This window comes from Coturnix japonica, chromosome Z, assembly GCF_054131305.1.
Source record: "Coturnix japonica strain WE chromosome Z, WE-NBRP24, whole genome shotgun sequence".
NCBI classification, from domain to species: Eukaryota; Metazoa; Chordata; class Aves; order Galliformes; family Phasianidae; genus Coturnix; species Coturnix japonica.
Genome location: NC_140702.1, coordinates 15,051,696 through 15,078,185, shown reverse-complemented (window position 1 = coordinate 15,078,185; position 26,490 = coordinate 15,051,696). Strand labels below are relative to the sequence as shown.

The following is a 26,490-nucleotide window of genomic DNA, read 5'->3' as shown; positions in this document are numbered from 1 at the left end:
CGGGGATTTTCTAAGCTTATTTAAAAGAGGAACATTGCATTCTTGCTGTAGAATTTATAAATTAATTTACAGTAAGATCCATCTATAATGTGAATGTTTCTTTAAAAGATGAAGCTAATTGACCTATAATAATGTAATTTTCTGTGGGAAAACCAAACAGTATAGAGAAGTGCCTCATCTATTATTTATAAGTTTCCTCTGTCCTTCCCTGTCCTAAAGCAACATAAATATACAGTCAACTCATTTGAGTTACAGAATTTGGCAAAATGTTACTGTGAAATTTGATTTAGATTTCAACATGTTTTTGGTAGCTGAGAACTTTGCTCAGGTCTCTTCTGTTCCCAAACTGGCTGAGCACTGGGGGAAAATACCTATTCAAGAGGAATAGCATCCCAGCAAGCAGGCACTATAGATAAGCCTGAGGGCAGGAAACTGCCATAACTACGCAGACATTTTTTTGCAGTGTTAAAAGCTGATACTGTGTTTAACATTCTGAATTTCTCTTTTCTTGCTTCATTCTTGTGGTTTTACTGGAGTGGTGCATATGAAAAAAGGAATAAGCTAAATATGTGTAAGAGAAGGTATTTGTTTCTTCCATTTGTTTTACTTCCATTTACTTAACTGTTTACTGAAAACAATCTGATCAGATGTAAGCACCAGGAGTATTGTAAGCCAGCTCACAAAATTATTTGTTTGGGTGATCCCAGATCTTACTGATGTGTATATTGATGCCATTGGTTTTAACCTTATATATTAAATCCTGTGAAGTATGTGTTGTTGCTTATGGTTTAATTGATACATATATAATCTAGTTATTCATGTTACAGCACTATAAAGAAATATGTATTTATTTAACAATAAGTGAAAATCATAGAAAAATAGAATGCCTTCTGTTGGAAAAAAATACTGTTCATGAGTTTAATCTCTAATTCAGTGCCATTATTTCTAAATTGTAATGACATAAGTTTTAAAACTAGAACTGCTAAAGGCGGGAACTTGTGCAGGGCTTCAGAAAATAGAATGAGGAAGAACAAGCAGTGTCATTTTGGAGCTAGGAATAGCTTTCATAGTCCAGAGTCACAACTGACTCATAGAAAGTCATTGGAAATCAAACCTGAGAAGAGTTCTTGAAAGGCAGTAAGTTTTCAGAGCCCTATGTCAAATGGGAGTAATTTTCAGTCAGTTACCTAAAATTTAAACTGGTTGAGGTATATATTGTTGCTCCAAGAAAACAAAAGCTTTGAAGAGGAAAATAAGGTCCACTCTAGGGAAGAAATTAGGTAAATGCAGCACTACAGAAAAGTAAAAACAAGCTGGGGCTGAGTTCGCCAGGGAGCTTACATAATTGAGATGTCGTACCCAGACTGCAGTCTCATTAAGAGTCCCTCCTTCTGGTGTGGCCCTTCCTCACATTTCTGCAATAAACCTTTAATATAGTCACAGTTTTATATGACAAGATCTGCTCTGCTTTTAAAATGCCAGTTTTGATTAGTGCTGGTTTTGTTCTACAGAAGAACAAGTGGTCATTCAGTTAAAAGAGGCTGTTGACTAAAGGATTGCTTTACCAGGCAGCTGTCAGACATTGTGTCCCAAAATCCTCATATTTCATTGTTTTTTTTCTTCCTCCAAGACACATGCAAATGATGCAGTGACACTTTCTTTCTTGAAACTATCATGATAGTTGCAGTGAGATCTGTGTGTTCTTAAGAAAGTAATGATTTTGTATCATGAACAAGTTTTAAGTTTCAGGACTTTACAGTTTAGTGGCTTTTTCACTTAGAAACTTTTAGTCTTGAGAGATAAGATGTGTACATGGTGTGTTGATTGATGTTCCTCTGCGCTGCCAACAGATGTTGATGAATGCACGTCCAACCCATGCTCTAATGGAGACTGTGTCAACACACCTGGTTCCTATTACTGCAAGTGCCATGCAGGTTTTCAGAGAACTCCCACCAAGCAAGCTTGCATTGGTAAGAAAATTGGCTTCATGTCTACCAATACTGCAGATGTTCTGACTCCTATCAGATCATGTTCAAAGTAGTCTCCAGTGCTATTTCAGTAAATTCCAGTAGACTTTGTATTAATTGGAATCCTTGTTCTCGGCTACCATTTTGCTGATCATGTCATTCCATCATGCTGAAATACCTGCTACTTGACCAGTCCCTTCTAACCAAGAATTCTACAAAAAAATTAGGAAACGAACTATTATTATACAAGTTTGCCTTTATATATGGGAGAAGATGAATGTGTGGACAGTTTTTTAGAGTTGCTTTTAATATAATTGCTGAACACCACTGCCAGAGGTTTATTGTAAAAGTTTGTAAGATACTATTTTTTTTATAACTCGAATGGAATATTTAATAATTATAAATAATTATATTATTTAATAATATTTAAGCAACATCCCTGCATTTTTCAAAGCAGTTATTGCCACTGCATGCATTTTTGTTTTATGGTAACTTTTCCCTTTATTTTCTTTTTTTTCTTCTTTTTTTTTTCCCCCTTAGACATAGATGAGTGCATCCAGAATGGTGTCCTTTGTAAAAATGGCCGATGTGTAAACACTGATGGAAGTTTTCAATGTATTTGCAATGCTGGATTTGAACTGACTACAGATGGAAAAAACTGTGTGGGTAAGAACTCTTCTTCATATACTGCAAGCACTGATTTGGTGATCGTAGGAATTGTTCTTCATAGTGCTCTTCATCTTTTGTGAAATAAGACATGACCTGATGTGAACTTAAGCCTCTGCAATCAAATATATGTTGTATGAAAGAGTGTGCTTTCAAATACTATCTGATGTCATTTTTGTTTTCAAAGCTACATCTCAGGAGACACAGGTAGCTCAGGAATAGCATTTTTTCCTAGAGCTTCATAGTAGGTGTTTCCTATATCAGCTCTGCTGAAGGAATTGTTTTTATATTCACCCTACTGTGTTAAAAATCTTCCAAGATAAAAAGCAGTTTGCATCAAGCTTTTAATTAGAACAGGTGGTTGAAGCTTTTTATCTTTTCACATAATAAAGAGTTATGCACCCTGTTGTTCCATGCACAGTCTGCTGAAACACACAAAACCATCATTATGATGGTGTACGCATTTGCTGCTTTGTCTATAAATTGAAAACTTTAGATTTTTCATCAGTTATGAGAATAATTTATTCCTAAACTGAAGGAGTCTGTCATATCTTACCCGAGCGCTTACTTACACTGTGCCATTTTTTTTGGAGGTGAAGAGGTATAAACAATTCTCTTTGCAATGCTTTGCAGACCACGATGAGTGTACGACTACAAACATGTGTTTAAATGGGATGTGCATAAATGAGGATGGGAGTTTTAAATGCATCTGCAAACCGGGATTTGTTCTGGCTCCAAATGGGCGCTACTGTACTGGTAGGTACAACTGTGGAGTAAAACATTAAGACAGCTTTGAATGAGACAGCTTTTCCTGCATTTTCATTCATGCAAGAATGGCAGTCACATCTGATTGATTTGAGATCATACTAGTGTCTTACCTGTTTGTTTCTGAAGATGTATTAAGCTTCCTGAAAATAGTTCTTTAAATTACATTTTAATTTTTTCTTTTGAAATAACTGAATTATTTACTATTATCACACTGTACTGCAACAGATGATAAATTAGGTTGAGACATCTTGGAACCACTTTAATGTAGTAAAATATGCAGACCCTTCACAATACGGTGGAATGAGTAGCGATACAGGAATTTTTAAAGGGTTAAAATGTTTTATTTTGAACATACACAAATATTCCTTCCATGCCACTATTGTAGCAGTTCAGAATTCAAGACACCATGTTTGGTATATAGAGTTAGAATTCTTTTTAAATGAGATTGTGGAAACATTGCATAACATGTTTTAAAAATGGTGTCTGATTTAGTTTCTGTTTAAGTAAAGTATTGGAAAATGCCTATTGCATCTAGTAAAAGTTGAGTGTGAAGCATTTCTAGGAGGTACAGATTCATGTAAATATGTTAGCTTTCTGCTTTGAAGTTGATTTATATCATTTGTGTTTATCTTAATACAAATATGTAGCTGGGATATTCACTTAGAAATTGACAAACATTAAAAAATTATTTTAAATTAAAGTTTACTATCATAGGGATATTTTATGATAGGTTTTTCCTTTACAATATCAGAAGATGATAAAAAATAACATTTATCACTAATTTTGCTTAATCTAAAGTACCATCCTGCTCCATAAAGCTTTTTCTGACATTTTAATGAGCAGCTGGAGTTTTGATTACTTAGTATGATTCCAAGGTGAGACTTTATTAGAAACAAAACTAGGATGTATTAGTGATTCATTTGCTATCATATAGACAATAAGTTCTAAAAACACTTACTTCAAACTTGCTTAAACAGCAAATATGTTATTGAATTGTGCTTCCTCCTCATAGACATTGATGAATGTCAGACATCAGGAATTTGCATGAATGGTCATTGTATAAATACTGAAGGGTCCTTTCGATGTGAATGTCCGCCTGGCTTGGCTGTTGGAGTTGATGGTCGTGTATGTGTAGGTGAGTGAGATTTTCTTTTTTTTATTGGAAGGTGTGGGGACTTAAGCATTATATGACATCCTTCTGGGTAATGTTGACATCAGCTGCAGAATTAAAACAAACCAAGGAGGTCCTTAAATAAAATTGATTATTTTTTTTTTGTTTTGCTGTGTTATGTGTCAGTTTCCATGTGTGTACATACATTATATATATATATACATTCAGAATTATATTCAGTTGCACAACTTCTACTTCAGATCACAAAAGGAAGTACATCTCCTGATTGGGACACTAATTTTTGCACTCTTTTTTTCTTATCTTTCTCTAATCTGGAAAATTCTCCCTCTACTATAGTATTAAAAAAGATAAAAGCAAGAGAAAGAGCAAAAATTAGATTAGTAGAGTCTATGAAATCCAGTGTCTTTATTGTTGATTATCAGGAAATCTATCACATAAGTCAATCTTAAAAGTCAAGAAACTTACATTCTTTTGTGAAATCAGGCTGGTGCCACCTTTTGTTTACTCCTATAATACTTTCTAAACTTAATACTCTGTTCTACCTGGTATCTGTTTTTGAGGTGTACCCTTTCTGATCTACTGATGATAATCTTGTGATATAATGCACTGAACTGGGTTGACAATAAAGGAATTCTTTATCTTGCTCCATTTGGAGCTCTACCATAAGTTCCTGGCTAGAGCTTTCCAGAGGAAAGAGGAGCATTTGCAACCTGATGAAGAACAGAAGGCAGAGGGCTAGAGTTATTCAATCCATTTCTTTATTTCTAATCACTAATGTAGAATGGATTTTTCCAAAGTCTTTGAGAATGATTGTTCTGCATGCAGTAGCTACTGTGATCCTGCTGAGATTTTAAAATCAGCTTTGGCCAATCCACATGAGATATTATTTTTACCCTTCTATTCCACTGTATTTCCGAAAGCACTGTTCTCGTGTATGTAGCTATCATTGGACATATTGAAAACCTGAATTCCATTCAGTGCATAGGTGTGCTTTTAAGTTCTAGCAGGAGAGTGTGCCTATAATGGTGCCTCCAAGAGTGAAAAGTACAACTCTGGTAGCACAGGGCACCAACTTCTGTTTTGCTGCTGGCTACTGGACCGCTATTGGAGCTGGTATTGTATCAGTTAAGTGGTTTAAGTCATGATATATAACAGATTCATGGAGCAATGAAAGCAGAGAGCAAACCATTGGCTTACCTCCGCAGTAGATACAGTTATTAACCAGTGCTATGACTATTCCTGCTGATGAATGCATGTATTTGTTTAATTTGCATGTGTCCAGCTAAAATGTCAAACTTGATCACAGAATTTTAAGGTTATTTTACAACAAAATGGATGTGAGATACTACACGCTTGTGTTACTATTATCAATCAATTTCTAATTTTTAAATTCCATTTTAAAATTTTATATTATGCAGAATTTCATCATCCTTGAGAGAAAAATCTTGTGCAAGCATTCCTATCAAGTACCTGTGCAAATTAGTCCTTTCTGTTATCAATTCAATTTAATAAGTGCATGTTAGAAGCTCAGAATAGCCTTAAAGTAATCTAAATAAAAAGCAGTTTCTTAGATTCAGTTGGAATGCAAGTATTTGTTATTTTAAACAAATGCGATTTTTTAGTAAGCAAAATTGTACCAACAAAAACGAGGATTGTTCTCTTGGAAGGTTGTTTGTTTTCTTCTAGTTTATTAAACATTTGGAGAAAGGCAGTGAAAAGATATAAGAATGAGAAAAAGCTTTGTGTTTTTAATATAGGAATTTCACTGCATGGTGACACAGCAGCAAAACTAGATTTGAGTACAAGCTGTTCAGTACCTTTTTCGTGGTCCAAGTTGGCCTCATCTTCAACCTTGTCAGTGATACAGCTGCAACAAATCAGTCCAGTGCTCAGTTTTCTGTGTTCCCATTTACCTAACGCTGCCACAATTCTAGCAGAAATACTTCACAAATTGGCTGTCACCTATGAACAATACGCTTTATTTGAAAACGTTCAGTTCCACATATCATAGTTTTAAGGTTTACCATAAAAGCTAAGATTTTCAACAGGAAATATCCTTAATATGGGAAAAATTGTAAGGCAGAATCATGAATTGTTTGGAAAATTCTTTTTACAAAGATGATGTAATTATTCCAGGTATAAATTAAAAGAGGAAATTTCTAATAGTGCATAACAAAAAATGTCCTTATACATGACCTTCAGAATGGAATTTCAGAGCCAGTTTGCTCTGTACTTATTTTATATGTACATACATATTTACACATGCTGTGTTAGCTGCAGGAGTTGTCTGACTGGCTATTCTGGCTATAAATGTCTTATTTATTACAAGACAACCTGGATGCTAGAAATGTATTCATAGTAAGGGCATTTATAATCTGAAAGTTAGAAAGTTAAATGGAGTAGCATCCTTCTAGCAGTAATCTTACAAATGTGCTACGTAATTATCAAAACAATAGTAATTTTAAAAGTAGAGGCAACAGTCTAACTTCTAATTTAAGCATTAATTTACTTTTCAATAGTAACATTGGTTCTGATGGGATTACTCATAGATTAAAGGAATAAACTGCTCTTTTATTTAACACTAATAAATATGGTAGAGTCAACTACAAAATGTTATACAAGTCTGGGGGAGGGAGGAAAGTACATCAAAGCAAAACAAATGCCTGGAAAAGGAGCAGTTAGATAACTACTCAAGGCCAAGTTAGTATTTGCACACATCTTGGTTTTGGCTATATTTCTAACTGCAGCTTCATGCTAAGATACCTCTTCTGGCTCTGTGTGTATCTGTATCATCTCAGAACTTGCACTGACTGTGACTGTAGCTTTGTACAATGTTTTTTGTTCTCTGTTGAGGCGCTTTTAGTTATGATTAAGTCTGCATTTCACATCTCTGCCCAAATACAACCTTCCAGGACAAAATAGCTAAGTTTAGTCCTAGTCTGTTTGGTTATTTGGCAGTGACTGCCATGAGTATTACATGATTAGCCTTTTAAGATGTTTGGATAAGTGCAGTGGCTTTCAGTGAGAACAAGTCAACCACTGGTTCACCATACTCTGACTTCAGATACAGTGGTGATAATATTTCAGGTGCTGAATTTCATCACTACACAGTTTGGGAGTCTAGATCTTCCAAGGCATCCTCCAGAAAAATACAGAATAAAATCCCAGAGACTAGGACATGGTTACAAAACTGCCAATGCTAGGATATGGTTCAGGGCATACAGTAAGTTCTCCACCAGAAATGAGGCTGATTGAACTACTTAGGGAGCTGAGCATGTTCATCAGTAAGGTGTGTGGTCAGAACTATTGTGACACAGCAATCTTATGCTTATCAAGGTGCTTCAAGCAGCTGATGTACAGATGGAGCATGATAAACACAGCCCTGGGAGAACATTCTTCCTGTCACAGTGTTGCTTTTCAACTTCTTGAAGAAGCAGCTTATGTATTCCTTCTTCATGGACATTGTGAATCACTGTCAGTGTAGACCGCTGTTTTCCTATAATTAGTGAGAAAATTCTCCTTCAGGTTGCTCAGTCTTTTATAACTCTGTTGAAAAAGCGCTTGCTTCCTCCTAATATATGGCATCTGTAGTTTCCCTCAGCTGATTTCCACCTTCACATTTTTAAGACCTTCCTATAGAGTACTTCCACAATGTCCAGTCTTTTCTCCTACTGAAAATTTCCTATCATGGCATCTTGAATTGCTTCTTCATTCTCTCCTGGACACATAACTGGGGGAAAACCTTCACTTCTGTGAGAAGACAGCGATCAAAGCTCTTTTGTTCATGACAGATTGACATCTGGACTTTCCAGACACGGAGGAAAAGGACGTGGTGCAACTAACTATATTGCAGGGAAAATAAGCAGACTTTTCTTGTGCAATAATACTTCACTGTTGTCAAGCATAAAATTTTTTTTCTGCTGTCAAGTGCAAGTGAATTGTACTGGCTTCACCTAGGCTCTTGGCAAGGAATGAACCCTGAAATCTGGGCTGCATTTACTGTGCTCCAGAACTGCTTATCCTAGGGGGGACTATGGACAACATTTTATGTACAGGCTATGCCATTTTGCAGGAGCCCGCCTACAGCTAACAGCAGGCAGGACACACAAGAAACTGCCAGTTCTCACTGGAATTGGTGCTGTAGCATTTTTAGTGCAGATTTCTTTGTTGTTTTGGGGACATGTTTAAGCAGGCATCTATCTGGATTCCCTTGGATTCTCTTTGATTTAAGTGAACTGAGATTCATGTTCAGATGACAGTGTGTCATAATTTTACTGGGAGTTCAACAAGGAATATAACTAAAGCCATGCTCTGACCTAGTCTGTAGATACCTGACATCCTAGCAAGTGTCTCTAGAAGTGTAGAAGTAAAAACTAAAGACTGTAAAGTAAAAACTAAAGATACTTACACTGTATCCTGCTATTCTCAATTGCATGTTTAGGTTGACTGTCCACTCACACTCTTGCTGGAAGATAGCCCATATTATCCTGTAAACATTTATGCAAAAGGCATCTGACCGTGAAAAAATAAAAAATAAAAAAAAATAGCACATTCAATGATAGCAAAACATGTTAAAAGCCATCTAACAGAATTTTCCTACATTCTGACTAATGTGGAGCCTACTGTCAGCAATACTTGCAGATCCCTTTCATAAATGGTGTGCATCCATTTCACTTGGGGCCTAAAGAAATATTTATTTACTTTCCCTTTGTTAGATACTCACATGCGTAGCACATGTTATGGAGGCATCAAAAAAGGATCATGCATTCGTCCTTTCCCTGGTGCTGTGACAAAATCGGAATGTTGTTGCGCTAATCCTGACTATGGTTTTGGAGAGCCATGTCACCCCTGCCCTGCTAAAAACTCAGGTAAAATGTTACATTTCTTCAAATGCTGTTAATAAATAAATAAATAAATAAATAAACAATCTTATTCAGATCAAGAGCTTATTTACTTCTTACATTTAGGAGAAATTAAAACTTTACTTAATAAAATTGTACACTGAAAGTAGTTTCTCCTTTTGAGGAAAACAGACTCTCTGGTATTCTCTGTTGAGTGTTTTTATGCATAGTAACATTTGTGGCAAACCAAATTACAGAGCCGCCCAGACTGCGACAAAACTGATAAAGAAGGAACATGAGTCCTATGAATGAAACGGGATTCTTGAATTTAGTGTTGACTCTAAATAACGATTAGGCAAAGATATGTCTCTGATAAATCTGTATATTTCCTAGTTTGATAAATCTAGTGTAAGAGGAGGTCTTGTGTTCACTTTAGAAGTCTGGTCTGTAATTTATAGGAATTAGTACTTCACAAAAGCATGGACACTGAATAAAAAAAAGACTTGTAAACAGAATTGAGATGAGTAGTCTTGGATGGTAGTTCCATTTCATGTTGTTTTCTGTGACAGCAGAAATTTTAGGAGTGAAGAGTGAAGAAAAACTGGCATTGCGGTTGAAAGTAATATCAGAGGGAGACAGTGCTGTCAAGACTATAATGAAATCACTCTTGTGTTACATTCTTGTTATAAAATTTTGGTTTTGAATATGTGCAAAAGTTCAGGGTGGAATGTTATTATTATATTTAGCTAAGGTATCTCTAGATAATTCATGTGCACACTGACATTTTATTACTTAAATTGTAGAAAATTATTTTGAAAAAGCATCAAGTGGATTTACTTTAGGATTAAAAAAGCAAAACTCTGCAAATAATTTCATTTTTTTTAATTTCCCCCAACATCTCTTGCTCCAATGAGTAGCGGAGTTTCATGGCCTTTGCAGCAGTGGAGTAGGTATCACTGTGGATGGACGAGGTATGTTGTGGATTTTATTTAGTATATGTGATTGGAGGTGGGAAAAAATGGTTTGCTTAAACGTAGAGTTTTCCGTAACATACTAGGACTGTAAAATACATCAAGACTAATATTTCACTTTTAGCATTTTCATTATCAAAGCAGAATAACTAAATGTCATCTAATGAAAAGGCCAAACTTAGTTCCCTACAACCATAGGTATTATCTTAATTCAGAAAAAAAAAAAAAAAAAAAAAAGCCATGTCCATTTTAAATTTTGGTATTATGTGTGCTTTAGAATAGATACAGGACAGATTCCCCCAATTTGGGTAATGACAGGAGTCAGTTGCATTTTCAGCTGATTTTCCATTAGATAGAATAATTGTGGAGCAGTTCTTTGCTTCAGATCCAGTGTTTGCTACATAGATCTTCCATTAAGAGATAATTTCTCTGATGAGGTACTTGAAAGGGAGCTTACTGAAAAAGGTCCTCCTATGTAGGTCCTGGAAATGAGAGATTGTATTTGTAAGATTCTAGCTCCTTTTTCTATCACCGGAGAGGAGAATTTTACAAACGGTAGCTGAGCCAAACCAGAAAGAAGGGCAAGATGTGCTTTATCTTCCAATTAAATAGGACAGGTTGAAGAAAGAGTGGTGAAACACAGTTCTGTGGTTTTATTGCTTGGTGGTTCCCTGATGAGTTAATAAATCTGCAGCCAGATACTGTACACGTGAAGTTTCAAGGCATTTTATCAGCATAGCTTTTATCCTCATCAGCATTAAAGCTCTTACTCGGTTCAGCAGGAACAGAATAAGACTTATAGAACATTATACCTATTAACAGTCTACATAACTTAAAAAAAACACAACACAGCATTATATTAGAAGAGTTCAGTACTGTAATTACATGTGCATAGTTTTATCTTTGCTCTATGAGCTTGTTCCTTAATATCTTGCCAAACTTAAAAGCAATGTGAAATACGTAGTTTGTATATCTTCTGAAGAAATAACAGCAGTGCATCGTGATATTGCACAAATATTACCTTACTGTAACGTAAAGCTAGTTAAACTCTCCATCAACTGCAGTCTAAATACTGTAATCTCTTGGGGGACCCTGGCTAATTATAACTCTTATTTTTTACATTTCTGAATAAAACTAGTATTTTTTGTACATCTTACACATGAGAGAGTTTGTTTGCCAGTTTTATGTCCTGAAGGAGAGCAATACTGGTCCTGCATATGGTCACTAATTTCTATTGTTTTCCTCATCAACAGTAGTGAGAATCGTTACCAAGTATGAATGTCAATATATTTTACCAGTGAAGGTCTTGGCATATACATTGACTTTCAGTTGGTTCATAGCTTTTTAATTAAGCTGCTATCCATCACTGCATACTTATTCTTTGCATTCAACTTGTGGTTAACAAATGCAAAACCTTTAAGTCTTCCTGTGGGAGGAATCTGGATGCACTGATGAAGACAGAAATTTTACTGTCAGGTTTAATGTACAAAGTAAAAGGAGGGGCTGGACCTTCTAAAAGCATTAACTTTGAAGATTTGGACACTATGATTCTTGTGGGTCACATCCAACTTAGCATATTCTATGATTCTATTATTAATTTCATAAGCAGTGACAGAATCACGAAATGTGGTTTTCCTGCAAGATACAAACAAGGCTGGTAAAATACAGAAAACTTTCTGCTTTAAAGAAAACATAAAGCTGCAATATTATACAACTTCCTTAAGAAATGTTCAGATGTCTTGGAGCTTTGAGTTTAATCCAGGCATAACTTTGAGAATTGTTTGATTTGGAAGAGACATTTAATGGTCATGTAGCCCAACTCCCCTGCACTGAACAGGGGCACCTACAGCTCAATCATGTTGCTCAGAGCCCTGTCCAGCCTGCTCTTGAATGTCTCCAGGGACGCAGCATCCACTACATCTCTGGGCAACCAGCACCTCACTACCCTTACTGTAAAAAACTCTTTCCTTACACTCACTCTAATTCTCTCCTCTTTTACTTTTAAACCATCTCCCCTTCTCCTATCACAACAGCCTGAAAGACTACTATCAGGTCTCCCTGGGGCCTTCTTGTCTCCAGGCTGAACAGTATTTTCCAAATACATTTCAGAGTATATGTAAATTATGGGGAATATTCTGATCTAAACTGCACTGTGTTTCGAGAGGAAATGTCCTTTATAAAGAATTGAGCTGTCCAAGTATAAAACAATCTTTTATGAAGTCACAGCTAGACCAGCAACCCTACTGTTCTTTCCAGTGTTTGGAAAGGGAACTATTCAAGTGATGGGCTTACCGTATGGGAAGAAATAACTTAGTATTGAATACCCTTCTTTTCCTAAAAGGCGAAAAAAGACATATATTAAAAATAGCCTGCTCCTGCTCTTATAGTTCATGTGAATATTCTGGAATTTTCCAAGTACAGCAGAAATTCTATATGGGACTGTAAATTTAGGGAATATATCTCATTCATCATCTTATTCTGTCCATCCAAGAGAAATTTCCAAATTCCAATAAATACTGTGATTTCTATAAGCCTGAATATGCTGTGCTATTGATGTATGCATTGGTTCTGTATTAGGAGACATATTTTTATCACCTAATAACTTATATCTTCTTACCTAGATCCTTAAACCACAGGCACCGAGTACACAGGCTTGGTATTTTTGCATCAAGGTATTCTTAACAAACACATAGTCATTCTATTGATTTAGGTTGGAAGGGAAACCTGGAGGTCATCCAGTTTAGCATTCTGCTCAGAGCAGGGCTAACTTGTTGGTTAACTAAGTTGAATCAGGTTTCACAAGGACTTGCCTGGATGTATTTGGAAGATCTCCGAGGATGGAATTCCCATGGCCTCCCTGAGCAGCTTACTCTAGTGCTTAACCACTCTCATGGGGAAGAATTCCTTCCCTAGCATTCAATTAAAATTTCCCCAGCTGTAACTTCTAACTGTTGTTTCTTGCCCTTTTATTGTGTAACTCAGAGAAGACACTTGCCCCATCTTCTCTGGAACCATCTTAATTATGAGAGAACTGCTATCAGATCTCTTTTGTCACTAAAGAAACCCAGTTAACTCAGCCTCTTTTAATGTGTCATACACTCTACCCCTTTAACAACCTTTGCAACACTTTGAGTTATCCTTCCCAGTCTGCTGGTATCTTTCTTTGATTGAGAGGCCCAAAACTGAACACAGTATTCCAGATTTGGCGTCATCTGTGTTAAATAGAGGGGAATAATTTCTTCCTTCAGCCTCCTAGCTGTCCCCTTGCTCTAAATAACAGCCCCAACTTCCAGTGAGTCATATGTTCCCTCCAATTTGATACTGTCTGCATTACTTGGTTGCATTTTTCATACTTTCCAATGTCTACCCATCTTCTGCTAATACAGATATTAATGAGTGTGCATTGGATCCTGACATTTGCTCAAATGGAATTTGTGAAAACCTACGTGGCAGCTATCGTTGTAACTGTAACAGCGGCTATGAGCCTGATCCTTCTGGAAGGAACTGTGTGGGTAAGTTACTCTATTTTAATTGTTGAATAATTAATCACCACATTGATGATAATTTGAATTGATAGAACATAGGTTGCAAGGGAGACATATTTTTACAGCTACAGTGAAAAGAAATAATTTCTATTGATCCAACCTTCCTTGGTAACTCAATAGCCAGTATTTTTACTGCTGTAGTTTTCTGTTAATTAGTGGAAGTGTTTTATGTGCAAAGTGTAAATTTTGTATATATTATTTATGGAAATTAAGACTCCATTGCCTGAAGCCTAATGGAATTTGTAAGCATAGGTTACAGAATCTAATGTTGTTGAGAAATTAAGAGCCTTGAGACTGTAATTTTTGTGCTTTCTTGTTTTTCTTCTTTATTTTAAACTTAAACTTTCTTTATAAGTTGACTTAATTGAAGGGAACAATTTCAGTTGCAATTTTAACTGTAGGAAATGAAACTGACAAAATTTAAGAAGTTCTGAAGCAGGCAAAGACTTCAGACTTACCACAGTTTATCCTTTTATAGACTGAAGTGTTTGTGAAATGTGTTGGGAGTTAAAGGAAAGTCATTTAAAATTATGATTTCATGCATTTTAGAAATAATTTGGACATGAAGTTTGATTGCTTTTTGATAGCTATACTTAATCGAAGGGGGCTCAGTCAATGATGTTAATTGATGGGTTTTTCTTATTCAGTGTGCTTCCTATTCTAGTCTTAATCATAGCTTTTGTTTCCTAACATGTATGTACATGTAAGCTGTCTACCATACCTGACCTATACAATTTATAGTTTTAACACATATTAATTTAATGGATTACAAAATCCATTCTTTTTACTATAAAACAGGATTAGAATGGTAGTCTAACACACCTTTACTTATGTATCTTTTATGTTAAAATAAAGAAAGCAAGCTGATAAAGGTCCTGTGAAGATGATGTATTCATACAATTGACAAAGATTATTAAGGCCATTCCAAGAACACATAAATATTGTTTTCAGACTTCCTATCAACTTTTTTTAAAGATTGCTTCTGAAAAACTTTAGAACTTTGGCAAAAAAGAAAAAAATCTGAAAATGGTTTAGAGTTTTGAAAACAAGGATTGGCATTTTTCATTGCATATTCATAGTAAGGAAAAGCACATCTGTTAATCTAATTGTTGGTGTAGAATGCAATAGGGCCTTGCTAGACAGACTAAGGCATCTTGTGGTATTTGATCTTACTGATATTAACTCATATGTTACAGACATTGATGAATGTTCAGTGAATGGGCTTCTGTGCGATAATGGCCTCTGTCGAAACACTCCTGGAAGTTATAGCTGCACTTGTCCAAAGGGCTATGTGTTCAGCACTGAGACAGACACGTGTGAAGGTGAGAAATCTGCAAATTGTTTATTTTATTGCTTTGTTTTATTAGTATTTATTGCTTACTTAACATTAAGGCTAAATGATTAAAAACCATTCAGACTGGAGACGAGCAAGAGAAAGAGAGAGAACTGAGGTATAACATAAAGCATTCCGCATAATATTTCTGCAGTACTTTCAGTGTGTTGGGTCTTGCCAATTTCTATTGCATTAATCAGTTCATTGTTATATGAAAATGTTTTCCTTTCTTTTCTTTAGACAAATATGTGCAAGATGAAATAGACACAAATATATGCTTGCCATTGATTATACAGCGATGACATAAAGTTTATAGTTTAAAGAAAACCAAATGTCTTGATTACAAAAGTCTTTCCATTTTTTCCCATATGTCTGTGGGGATTTTTAATTGTAGATCACATTCTGGTATGTATGTGATTGAGTTTCTAGATCTGGATGTTACTATCTGGTGATAAAACCTGTCTTTTGTTTTCTTCACAATTCATACATTATAGTCAAAATTGCTTTTGCTTCCTGCTAATGGACAGAGATGCTAGAACAATGAAAATGTCACACTGCAGAAACTAAACGCAGAATTGCAAAATTATTGTGACTGCGAGGAACTGCTAATGGAGGTCATGCTGTCCAACTCCCTGATTCAAAGCAGGACCATTCAGAGCAACTTGCCCTTTGCCGTGTCTAGATGGCTTTGAAACATCTCCAAAGAAGGAGACTCAACAACTTCTTTGGGAAATCTGTGCTAGTACCCAGTCATTGGCACTGTAAAGAACTGCTTACTGATATTCAGTTTGTGCCTATTGCCTCTTATCCTGTCACTGGGCACCACAGACAAGAGCCTGTCTTTATCCTCTTAGCACCTGAATGTGTACATTGATAACATCCCACCTGAACATTGTCTTCTTTAGGCTGAACAATCCCATCTCTCTCAGCCTTTCCTCAAAGGAGATGTGCTTCATTTCCTTCATCATCTTGGTGATGCTTAGTTAGACTCTCTTCAGTATACCCATGTCCCTCCTGTACTGGGGGGCCCAGACCTGGACACAGCCTTCCAGGTGTGAATGCACCAGTGCTGAGTAGAAAGGATGGATCACCTGCCTCTACCTGTTGGCTATGCATTGTCTAACGTAGCCACAAATGCCATTACTCTACTAAGAGCTTCCTTAGTAGAAAAGGCATATTGCTGGATCTTGTTCAACTTGGCGTCTGCTAGGACCCACAGAGGATTTTTTTGCAAAGCTGCTTTTCAGCCAGGTTGCTCCCAGAACATACAAGTTCCTGGGTCTGTTCATCCCCAGTTTCAAAGCCCTCCCCATAGCTTTGAACAACTTCTTGTTGAACTTCACAGGATTCCTGACAGCCAATTTCTCCAGCCTGTAAAAGTTCCTCTGAATAGCAGCATGAGTCTCTGATTTATCAGTCCCTTCTTCTAATTTGTGTCATCTGCAGACTTGCTGAGAGTGTACGCTCCTTCAGTATCCACATCATTAATTACCAAATAACTATTACCAAAACAAGAATGGACCCAGAATCAATTCCTAGGGTGCACCACAAGTTACTGGCCTCCAACTAGGCTTCAGTTTAATGATCACCACCATCTGGGTTTGCCAATTCTTACTCTTTTCAATTCACCTCGCCATCTGCCCATCTAGACTATATACATCAAAAGCTTCTCCATGAGGATTTTATGGTGTCAGTGTCAAAGACCTTATTGAAGTCCAGGTAGTCAATATCACTCATCCATCACACTGGTGATTTAATCAGTGAAGCTTACAAAAGGCTGGTCAAGCACGATTTCCCTTTCTTGAATCTGTGCTGACTACTGTTGATGATTTTCAGCTCCTTCATATGGAAACTGTTTCCAGGCATAGCTGCTCCATCAGCTTTTCAGGGATCAAGGTGAGGCTGAGTGACTTGTAGTTTCCCTTGGTCCTCCATGTTTCCCCTCTTCAGTGTATGAGTGACATTTGCTTTCCTTCAGTTTTAGGCACTTCCCACCACGTCCATAACCAAGCAAAGATTATATAAAGTATCCTCACAATGACATTTGCCAGTTTGCTTAAGTATTCCCTGCAGTGATTCTAGTCCAGAAGGGTACATCTTCCAAGCTCCAGCCTTTTGCCCTGATGTGTGGGAAGTGGGATTCTTGAAGACCAGTCTTTCTAGAGATACAAGAGATGCAAATTTTAATGAGAAATTTTAGGTATAAAACTGTTTCAAGCAAAGCTGGTGCAGTAAGGGAGTTGAAATGAAAGTATTGGCTTTTGCCTCATTTTTAATTAGTAGTTATTAGTTATTTATTACTAGATTTTTTTGCATTATTTTTTACTTGGTTCCATGATCTATATATCTCATAATTGTTATGATTAGGAAGTATTTATAATAAATAATTGTGCATTTGAGTGAGTGATGATGAAGGTACTTTCCTTCTGGAATACATATTATATAAACCAGTATCATCCACTAAATTTGTCTGAAGCAATGGAGGACATTATTGCCCTCAGCTGCTTGTTATTACTGGTCAGCCACAAGTTACTTCTTTACAGCTAAACAAACACACAGAATGGAAAGTGGAAGCACTCTTTAAAATATCCTTGCTGTGCAAGTTCAGTCAGGTTAACTTAAAACATTTCATTCGCAGCATATGCTGAATGAGCTAACTTAACACTGCAGCAGCAAGGAAGGCTCATGTGCTCTTTGCCAGTTTTCTCCAGAGCAGTGGAAGCAAGCAGCATGAGAGCAATAGCGTTTTGAATGTCTCCAACTGTTCAGAAAGTGAACATGTGTTTACACTCAAAACATCTCATGAAATGGTTTAAATTCTAGAGGTATCAAATCATTCACCTCTTCACCCCTTCTATTCAAAAGGAATTATGTTTCTTCATATTTCAGTACATGTGTGTTTCAGAGGCCACTTTTAAGAGTTAAAATTTCTTCTCTTCTTGTATGTTACAAATTAGCAGCACTTGCTCAGGTTAGGCATTTTCTTTTATCATGCTCCCATGGATTTATAGCACACTGTGCTAAATTGTCTTAATGCCTGGTATCTATCCACAGTGTTTGTGTGAGATACTGACTTCAGATTCTGTCTTTATGTTGTGTTTCCATGCCTAAAAACATTTCTAGCAGTGAAAATTGCTTACCATGTGTTTTTCATTATCGGAATGGAAAAGCTAACAACTTCAAAGCAAAACACTGAACAAAAGATAGAGCAATGAGATACAAGAATGGAAATAGCTTAATTATTGAAGTAGTAGTATATTCAGATTTTTAAAAAGTAAATTTTTCAGTTGTTGTTATTTAACTTCATGCCCAGCCATTTAATCTGTCCTGACTTTTTTTGCAAGGCTCTCAAGGGAGTAAAGAGCTCATCCCAATTTGTTGTCATCAGTGGACACATGTAGTTTATCTTAAGTTCTGCATGCATGATACAGTTCTGCAACACTGATAACAGTGCTTAGGAGAACTGCCCCTAAAAGGAGTCCCATGAAGCCCCACTATTATTTGGCTGCCAACCTGATGTAACCATATTTACAATACCACTTTGAGCCTGCATCATCAGCAAATTAATTATTCACCCATGGTATTGTGCCTTTGAATACTTGTATGTTGGATATTTTGTCCAGTTCACTGAGGGGCATGCAAGTTCTTTGGATAGCATTGCCAGCAGATTTTGAGTGCAAGATCATAGTATCTAAACAGGTTAGATTTAAGATTAGATAGAGTTGAAAGCAAGTTTTATGAAGACAAGATTCTAGTGGGAATAAAAATAGCAGATATCTCTCGATAGTGACTTAGATCACCTTTTTTAAGGAATATGAGTCCTCTTTTTGTTTTTATTCAAAGGATATGTATGCAGTTCCCAGATTAACTGTCTAGGGATCATGTCTAAAAATAGGAACAGAGAACTCATATGTTCAGAATAACACAATACAGTAGTTGGTGACAATCATCTAGTAATATAGGTACTGAGATATTTCATAATTCAAGCCAACCAAAGGTAGAAAATGCAAATACTTTATTAAGAGGTTGATATATAAATTAAACTCTATTCTGCTGTGAAGGAGGAATGACTGAGTTGATTGTTCAGACTCGTTAAGTACAGCTGTTCAGGTTTCTGTTTAGTGTATTTTTTATTTGCTGTGTTTAGATACAGATGAATTAATGTGCTTAATCCCTTGTTTTCCTTTTTTACCTGCAAATTTTTACCATATATTTTTGAATACTCATAAATGAGTTTATTTCCTTCATAAAATAACAGTTGTTGCTTCCCCTGGTTCTTTTTCATCATCCTATATATCTGCTGAATTCTGAGAGATGCTTGCAACATTGGGCGTGAATGCAGCAGCAATATTTAAAATAATAGATTATTTTATTAATGTAAAAAAAAAATCTCATTTAAAAAATAAATTAAAAAAAAGACAAAACCAAAGTACTAAACCTTAGCCAAAACTTCAGATTTGGAAGAACATTTTCATTTTGAACAGTTATTTTAGTGCAGTCAGCTCTAAAATACTTGCAATATTTTACTGTCCGTGTGGCAGATTTGGAAGGATATTCAGTTTCTTTCTGTGTATTTATATACATGAAATTGCTTGCACAGGTTGTGAAGAATTTATTATCGCCATCTTGGGTAAGATGGAGTTGAAGTAATTAAAACTGAAATTTAGATATAGCTGATCAGACAAAAAAAGATTCAGGAGTAGTTTGTCATAAAACTCCCCATAAATGCTGTTAAATGCATTCTAAAGTTGAGTGGGTTAGCAATTTAAGGAATAAATTCATTTCTTTTTGTCTAAATTCTGCTTTCAAATGGGCATTAAGTCATCCAACTTGGAGTAACAGGTTCACTGGTTGTAGAAGAAAGCCAGAAGCCTTATGTGGCTTTCTGAAAATGCTCTGATGCTTATTACTCACTGGTATACTTTTAATTAATATAAATGTCATCAGTAACTGTGATGAAACAACAGAACCGTTCACTGTTTTTGTTTATAGTTGAATTGAAATTTTTTATCAGTTTGTTGTAGAGAGTATGGGAGTTGTTTGAGCATTCAGAGTCTGCGAAAGTTGAGATTTTTACAATAAGCTCTGTGGTTTAGGTTGTGTTTCCAGTGACATAACTAGTTAAACGTAAACCAGATGTGCTTTGAAGTTTATTTCCAGGAATGTACAGCGAACTGTTTCAAGTTTTGTTTCTGTGACATTTACAATGCTCACTTGCTCCACTTAAGCAAAAACTCTTAAAAAAAAATAGAAAAAATAAAGGATAAATATTTTCATACATTTTAAATTATTATCTTAAAATATAAAACAGTATTTAAAATTATATGTATACATTTTTTTTTTTTACGAGAAAGTAAAGAGCATAACCCATAAACATGTAGGTGCTTTTCATCCCTGCCCTCCACTCCGCCCCCCCCCCCCCCCCCCCCCACTCCCATCTCCATTTATTCTTGTATCTTTTAGTTTTGGGAATGCTGACTTTTATGTCTGCTTCTCAGCCATTTTTTCATAGATTTTGTTTTCTTGTTAAGTGCGAAAACCAAAAGCAGACATGTATTTTCCTACAAGAAAATTGATTATAAATGTAACTTTTTAATTCTCTGGGAGAATTGAAGATAAGCATGATAACCTGATCCATTTTAAATTTATGAATGTAAATTATCCTTAGTTGTATGCATTTTTTATATTTTGAGTATTATTAAAGTAGTGTCTTATATAGCGCAGTAACACTTTCTGCTCAATATAGTGTTTTGTCTTACCTGCTGGTGCTGTATGTGCAGTTGTGTGTGTGGTGGAGCTGACAGCTGTGAAAATAATGTGACCCTTTCCATGAAAATCTCATGCTTTCATTGGTGAAGTTTTTAGGCAGACTTCAAGCATTTTACCTACAGTTTTCTTTGATGGGTCTCTGACTCAGACTGAATTCTAATTTACCTTTAAAAAGTATCAGACAAAACACTTTATTTCCAAGAATGATTAGCTAGTAAGAAAATGTTGATTTGTGTATTGAGAAACATGCAAACACTGTGCCATGTTCTTCAAAAAACTGCTGCTCCTCTATGCTGCTGCAACTTCATCTGCTTTTCTTCCCCCTTACTCTGAAATTGTGCTCAGATCTGGTGAAGTTGGAAGCCTAATTTTTACATGTACTCAGTGGAGATATACTATATTCTCTGTGTGCAAAAGCTCAAAAATTTCAATGGGGCTGTTTGTGCCTGGTCCATGATGGTAACTTCTCTGAAGTTTCCACCTTAGGTGAACAGGGAAGAGCACTGAACTGGACAGGTAGCCATACCTGTATAAAAGCAGAAACATAACACAGAGACTGATCAAATTTCCCTCTGGCCCAGTGCTAACTATATTAGAGCAAGTATACAGCATTACTTTCCAGAAAGTCTCTCTGAACTGCTGTGGTTCCAAAGTAGGATCTTTCCATTAGTAAATGACTATGGATTTCTCTTCAATAAATTGTCCAGATTGATGTTGACTCATGAAAGTTTTCAGCATCCCAGGATGACTACAAGCTAGCTTCACTGCATGCCCCTTTGTTCTTGCCATGCAAGTGATGGTGACATGTTGATTCTTTAGACTGGGAGCGACTATGTATATCTTCTTTATAGTCCCCTTTCTCTTCCTTTCTCCCTCTGTACTGAGAGCTGTTCAAAATATAGTGCGCTTTCAAGATAACCCCTGTGCCTCACTGTTATCTGTTTCTAATCATGGGTACAGAATTTTTGGTTTCCCTGTGAAAGCAGCAGACATCACTCTCTGCTACCAGGTATTGCTGGCTAGGGAAAAACAGGGAGACTAGGGAGGTTAGGAACATACCCTGGACTGTAAAAGGTAATAAAGTGTGAAATGTATTTACAGGGAGGGGAAGGGATGCAGAGCAGATAAATGTTTACCAGATTGCTAGCTGAGATGCAGAGGTGCTTAGCACTTGCTCTGTACAAACTAACTGGCTTCTGCAGATCTACATGATTACCTCCATGCTGTGTTGGTACATGAGCAGTGCCAAACCTGTCCTGGCCACATGCTTGCCTACACTGTTGTTGCACTCTTTGGGAAGCTAGAGAGGGGTGTGATCTGTTAAAATGAAACCTGAGATTATACAACCAACTTTATCTAAGCAGGCTGTCTGCAAAGAAAAGTGGAAGCCATACCTGATGTGGCATCAGGGAGATGCATGACTGAGACTGGCAGCTCTGAAGGAGAATTCAGGGCCAGCATTACTGGTAGCATGGGATTTATGTCCTTGAACACACTACCCTGATATGGTAAAGCCTCCTGGATCTCATGTCTGCATATGTGTTAGCTGGGTAACACACAAGACTGAGAGTTGATTTTGCTCCTTTGCTGTGCCAAAACTTGCTGTCATTCAAAGACAAGTCTGTTTACTGTTTGTAGGCAAGTAATTTCATTAAGTAAAGGAACTGTGAAAATCAGCCCTTCGATTAGGTGCTTGGCTTGGATGTGAAGAGAGATGACGTAGTTTCCTAAGCATAGCAATTTCTGAGTGTTTTCCATCTCTCTGTTTGTTTCCCCCTCCTCTAATATTTTATCCTTTGGTGAGTATACTAAACTATTTCTACAACCCCATAAGTCTCTCAAGATTCCTTCATGGAATCTTCCTTCGGGTCTGGTGAAACAGCAGCTTAATACCTCAAGGCACACCAAATAGCAAATAGTAGCTTTTGCATGATTTCTGACTGGTGAGCAGGGTGTTTTGGTCTGTTAATACTATTAATGTTACTGGTGCTTAATATGTCCTGTGTTAGTTTCTAATTAATTTTCATCACACTCTTTTTGTGTGTCAGTATGACATTATTCCTTGGATAGTACTAGCAAATGTAAGTATGGGCTAACAGTTTTATTTCTGGTCTGCCAAAGGAACTGTCTGGTTAGATTAGAATGTATGACTTGATTTGAGACCCAAATAAAAAACAAAAAACCTGAACTGATTGAATTTAGGAAAAAGAAGTGGATATGCATCTACGACTGTTCTTTGAAAAAGTTTGCTGCTATTGGTTTAATCCTGGAATTGATTTCCCTTTAAATTAAAACAAAAACAAAAACAAACAAAACAAGCAAACAATACTGCCCGTAGAGGTCCTATTATTTTATATGAATCAGCTTAAAAACTCATACGGCCAATAAATAGAAGGAGTTAGAAGGTGGAGGAAAGTACCATTTACACTACACAAGTTTCAACTGCTATTTCTTGAATACATTCCAAAACTAGAGAATTGCAGCCAGCATTGGAATATTTTGATTCTGACAGGGTTTTCTTAATTCTTCCAAAGCTTTATGGAGACATAAATGACAGAAACAATAAGACTTTTGTTTGTGCATGGCATGTTGTGGCTAGGAATGCATTGCTTTCCATGATGAAAGAATTTTGATCTCTCACAAGGCTGTTACAATTTATGCTGGAAAACTTTATATTCCACGTTCTTGGAAGTGACTGTCTTTGTAGGAAAGATTCATTTAATTAGCCCTTTCAAATTATACACTCCTGTACTCAAGCACATAAATGCTGTCTGTCCCTTCATCTTTTGCATGTCATGCTTCAAAAAGACAGACAGACAGGAAGACAAACAGACAAAGAAAGAAAGAAAGGAGGAAAAAATTAGGTATTCCAGACTTTTTTGGCAAAAGAGTCCACAGCAGCACTGATACTCTTTTTTTCTTTTTTCCCTTTTTTTTTTTTTCTTGCTTTTTTTCCAGAAGCGTATTACTGTCCTAACAGTGTCTTTACTTTCTGGATTATAGATATAAATGAATGTGAAAGTAGCCCGTGTGTCAATGGTGCCTGCAGGAACAATCTTGGATCCTTCAGTTGCGAGTGTTCACCTGGCAGCAAGCTGGATTCTACAGGACTGATCTGTATTGGTGGGTCTTCCCTTCTGTTTTGTTGTTGTTGTTTTTATATGTTTTTATTACTAATTAAAAGAAACAAAGCCAAAAAAAAAAAAAACCCAAAAAACATTTAAAGCATTGATTAAATCAGAAAGAAAATAATGTATTTTGCTCATTTGCTTGCTGCAGTAGAATGCATAGATAGCTTGTAATACCAAACAAATCCATACCAATATAATCATATCCATGGAAGCAGAAGTATGTTTAGGAATTATCGTTCTTACAAAAGACAAGATATGAGTAAAACTGTAGGTACTAAGGCCAATAGCTGAAAAATTGTGAAGCCGAAATGCCCATTCAATCTTTTGTCCTGTTTAGATTTGAGACAAGAAAGTAAAACTGGAACAACTACTCAAATAGTGATAAGAAAGCTCCTGGCATTCTTCATGAACTTTGAAGATTACTTTTCCTATCAAGAAATAATGGTGTTTGCCTTACATCATACCTTATGATGTCTCATACCTTACCTTGTAGAGATAATTTGTAAGGATCCCTGGCAAACACATGATTATGGTTTTGTATATATATGCAAGACAAATATGTATAGAAAGATCATGTGACATAAATACTGTTAGCATCCTTTGAGGTTTCATATTGTATTGAAAAAAAAGCAGAGCATGGCACAGGCTTTATCAGAGCTAGCAGCAACAGTTGCCTGCAAGATGTTATTCACATGATCTCTGGAACCCATTCTCTTTACTTTTCTTGCCTTCCCAAGATTCAAAGGGCTAGAGACATCAGCACTCCTCAGGTGCTTGAAAGCTGCCGTTGTTTTGTCTTGTTTGTGTAACGTAATTGAAGTTATTGTAAGATGTGTTGGATAAGTTGGATTGCAGTGTCATTAATAATGGGATGATGCTAAGTTTAAATGTTTCTTTTATTGTAAGATTGATTTGTCTGGTGTTCTTGATTCAACTTTTGTACTGTGCCAAGACTTTCTTAAGATTGGAAATTTAATACTGCAGTTTCTATTTAAGGAAAGCATCTGTCTGTGCCTTGATTTGTTATTTTAAGTGAATAGTACTTTTGCTCCTAATCAAAGAGTCATAGAATCATAGAATCACAAGGTTGGAAAGAACCTACAAGATCATCTCGTCCAACTGTCCTCCGATTACCGTTGCTACCGCCAAGCCACTAAACTATATCTTGTAGCTCCTCATCCAGATGCTTCTTGAATACTACCAGGGACGGCAACCGAAGCCTTCTCCTAGCCTTTCTCTTAGTTTATTAGAAATATTGCCACTACCTCTGACCTGTACAGTTTAGTATTCTTCTTGTTCTGTTTCACATTGTGCTGATATCTTGACTTGACCATTTTAATCTGTGCTTGTTTTAACTTAGTTGTGTTCTGGCATACAAAAGTGTTACAAATTTGCTAAGGGCTTAATTATTATAGTGTTCCTTTGCAAACTGTTTCCATTGGGATGGCTAGAATGTGAGGTACTACTTGGCCTGAGTAATATTTTTAAATAATGTTTTGTAATAATGTAAAATAAACAATATAAATACTTCAATAGTCAAATAAAAAGGGAAGGATAGAAGTCACCTTAATCTGTAGGCATAATTATTACTTGTTCTTGTTGATCAGTATTCTCTCTGGAAGAGTTTTCTGTACTACTAGTGAGAATATGTCAAGACAGAAGTGTCAGTACAGGTCGTGTAAGAAATATATTTTTATACAATTAGAATCCATTTACATTCTTCTACCTTGACAAAGTCTCCACTGGAATTAGCAGTGTTTGAAGAAGGGTAGACTAACTTACTGAAAGGTGAGTAAGGGTTTGAGATTATAGGTTGTGTTTGGTGTGAAAAACTTGCACTCATCAAATGTGAACTGCTTTAAACATCTACAGTAGGGAAAGTTGTTTTTATCAGTTTGCTCTAATTTGCACTAATTACAGTCACATCGGATACAGAAAGCATATTCAGTATGGTTGTGCTTGACTGGAATGCTGTTCTGGTTTGGATACGTGTTGTAGTTTCCTTACTTTCTTTCAAAGTAAGATCGCATCAGTTTGATTCTGAGGCCTTCCCAATTCTGCTGTAATTTCAGATTTTGTCTCTTGTTGGAACCAGAACCACAGCTGTGTTGTAAAAATATTTTTTCTTCCCTTCTTTCACTATTCTTTCACTATTATTATGACACATATTTGCAGTAAAACAAACAAACAAACAAAAAAACAAAAAAACAAATGACAGCAAAAAGAAGGAAAAGTGTTTAACAGCTCTGATAATTTTATTTTTACATGTTGCTTTTGTATGTATTGCTAATATGTCTTACTACTAGTTTTCACTGTTGTCTTGTGGACTCAGGTCAGACTTATGACAATCCTAGTACTGAGATCTTT

General features: G+C 36.1%; 1 protein-coding gene across 2 annotated transcripts in view; it reads left to right on the top strand.

The window, feature by feature from the left end:
- The window catches only part of FBN2 (fibrillin 2), a 147,554-nt gene that overhangs the window by 60,754 nt on the left and 60,310 nt on the right, over positions 1–26,490 (top strand). For both annotated transcript variants that reach the window (XM_015849661.3, XM_015849660.3), the window contains 9 exons: positions 1,851–1,970; positions 2,508–2,633; positions 3,267–3,389; positions 4,414–4,536; positions 9,249–9,401; positions 10,292–10,345; positions 13,732–13,857; positions 15,087–15,212; positions 23,996–24,115. In XM_015849661.3, the coding sequence (XP_015705147.2) occupies positions 1,851–1,970; positions 2,508–2,633; positions 3,267–3,389; positions 4,414–4,536; positions 9,249–9,401; positions 10,292–10,345; positions 13,732–13,857; positions 15,087–15,212; positions 23,996–24,115 (1,071 nt within the window). The remainder of the gene's footprint in view (positions 1–1,850; positions 1,971–2,507; positions 2,634–3,266; positions 3,390–4,413; positions 4,537–9,248; positions 9,402–10,291; positions 10,346–13,731; positions 13,858–15,086; positions 15,213–23,995; positions 24,116–26,490) is intronic.